The sequence below is a fragment of the Phytophthora parasitica genome (genome assembly GCF_000247585.1).
Source record: "Phytophthora parasitica INRA-310 unplaced genomic scaffold supercont2.11, whole genome shotgun sequence".
Lineage (NCBI taxonomy): Eukaryota > Oomycota > Peronosporomycetes > Peronosporales > Peronosporaceae > Phytophthora > Phytophthora nicotianae.
In genome coordinates, this window is record NW_008648997.1 from 823,997 (window position 1) to 826,119 (window position 2,123).

Sequence of the window (2,123 nt, forward strand, 5' to 3'; positions counted from 1 at the left end):
ATCGACATGATGCAATCATTTCGACACGCGATCTACGCTGAACCAGCCCCGACCTCGAAAAGTAAGAGGATCAATCTTGGTAGCAACGATCTCCCACGAAGCAGACTCGATCAAGTCGCGTACGTTGCTCTCGTCCGCTAGATCGTCTCGCTAGTCTCCAAGCGGAGGCAAGGGGTCGCGGAGAGATATTAACCATTCCATTGGCTTGACGAAGCGATGAAACAGCAGATCCGCGTCCATATCCACGATGCTTGTCTGGCGAATATCCTAGGCAGACCAGGGAACAATATCATGGCTGCGAAAGCTACGACAATCACGATAACCGGGGATCCACTCCGACCGGGGAACTGTGGTACGCGGTAAATCCGCCAGTTCCGCGTCCGATAGAGGACCGGATGGCATTCCAAACTGGTTCCTACCGCGACTCAACTCCGGAGAACCACTGTCGCTTCCCACGGCGTCCGAGTCAAAGACGCGAATAGAACTGAATTTGCCGGAATAGCTTTCGCCACCGTCGGAATGCGCGCCCACCTCGGAAGCTGCAGGGGAAGACGAAGCGCCTCCGCTGCCACCCTTGGTGGTCGACCGAGCAGATCGAGGAAGATGATCATGGGGACCAGTGAATGAAGGAGATGGCACCGGCCCCTCAGACTTCTGGCCGGCGGCCACGGCAGACAATACCTCGATCGAAGACCTAGACGCTGGGCCCTGAGTCAAGGCGGCAGCCGGGAATGGACCTGGCGTCGATCGAGCGGCCTTGGGGACGCGAGTAGACTGGGCTGGAGAATCAGACTCGGAGCGTGCTCATTTGTGACTCAGGGCCGAAGGGAGAAGAGACGCAATGCTGGACAATCTCTCCTGCGCTTGGTCCCGTTCGGCCCGTAGATCGGTAACCTCCATGAAACGCTCGCCAAGCTGGCCAAGCAATTCAGCTCGTTGGACCACCAGACTGTCTCTCTCCTGCCGAAGTGTGGCAAGCGCGAGTTCGAAATCCTGGTGCAGCTTCTGAGACTTCTTGACTTGGTTAATCCGTTTTTCCAGTCGGGCGATAGTATCTCGAGCTGAGACACGATCCTCTGTGACACAAGATACGAGTTAGTACGACGCCGACAAAGGTACACAGATAGTACTCACGGGTAGCGGTACGCTCTGCCATGGCTTGATCGCGCTGAGAGATCGCCGCTTGGACACGCTGGGAAGCTTTCTGGAGATCCCGATCCAATGTCGATACCTGATCCTGCACGCGATTAAGCTCGGTGGAATGCGTGGCGATCGTGGTGTCGGCAACCCTCAAGCGACGCTCGTAGTTGTCACTCAAGGTAAGGAGGCGACGGGTCTTGTGCTTGATCGCGGCTTCGAGGCGAACTACCTCGGCCTGAGCAGCCTTGTGGGACGTAGCTGATTCGCGAAGCTCCGAAGCGAGGGCAGACTGGCGATCGCGCGCGACTTGTAAATCAGATTGAGACCGCGCGAGCTGGGACTCCAGATCCGCTATGCGACGAGCTGTTTCGGGCGGGACGATCACACCAAAGGAAGAGGCGGCAGCCAGCTGTGCCTCCAAGGTGGAGGTCCGATCTTGGAACTCTGACACTGCTTCGTTGTAGCGGAGCTTCAAATCGCGATACCGAAGGCGGCAGGTCTCGAGCTCACAAGAGTTGTCGAAATGATCCGAGCGAAGCTCGCGCAATGCCTCGACCTGGTCAATGGACAGCTGCAGCGCACTCAGCGAGGCCCGCACGCCGGCAAGGTCCGGCGACGGATTAGCCAGCTCGACAGTCGACACAGTGGCAGGACCGCTACGCGCGGTAGAATGTCGAGAAGACCAGGGCGAGGACGTGAGGTCGACGATGGCGCCTTTGCCTATGGAAGATGTGAGTTAGCAACGAAGAGGAGGCCAACAACGTAAGAGGAGTGGACGCACCGGAAGACATAGCGGGGTAGCTGTGCTGACACCGGAGGAGAGTGACGACGCAGGTGAGAAGCTGCTGCGAGAGGTGAAGATCGGTGAGTGAAGCCCGACAGTTGGTGCTGTGGACTCTCACTCAGAGGACAATTGTGGTAAAGTGATAATTGGTTTTTGGGAGACAGGGGACTGATTCATGGAATGTGACCCGATCCAGTTC

The 2,123-nt window shown here is 57.4% G+C and overlaps 1 protein-coding gene across 1 annotated transcript; it reads right to left on the reverse strand.

Annotated features, from left to right (window-relative positions):
* Positions 1-267: 267 nt before the first annotated feature.
* On the reverse strand, positions 268-1,931 carry PPTG_07245 (hypothetical protein; the record flags this gene model as incomplete). Its single annotated transcript, XM_008901411.1, has 4 exons — positions 268-774; positions 895-1,076; positions 1,135-1,860; positions 1,922-1,931. The coding sequence occupies 4 exons, from the start codon at positions 1,929-1,931 to the stop codon at positions 268-270; spliced, it is 1,425 nt and encodes a 474-aa protein (XP_008899659.1).
* Between the last annotated feature and the right edge of the window lie 192 nt (positions 1,932-2,123).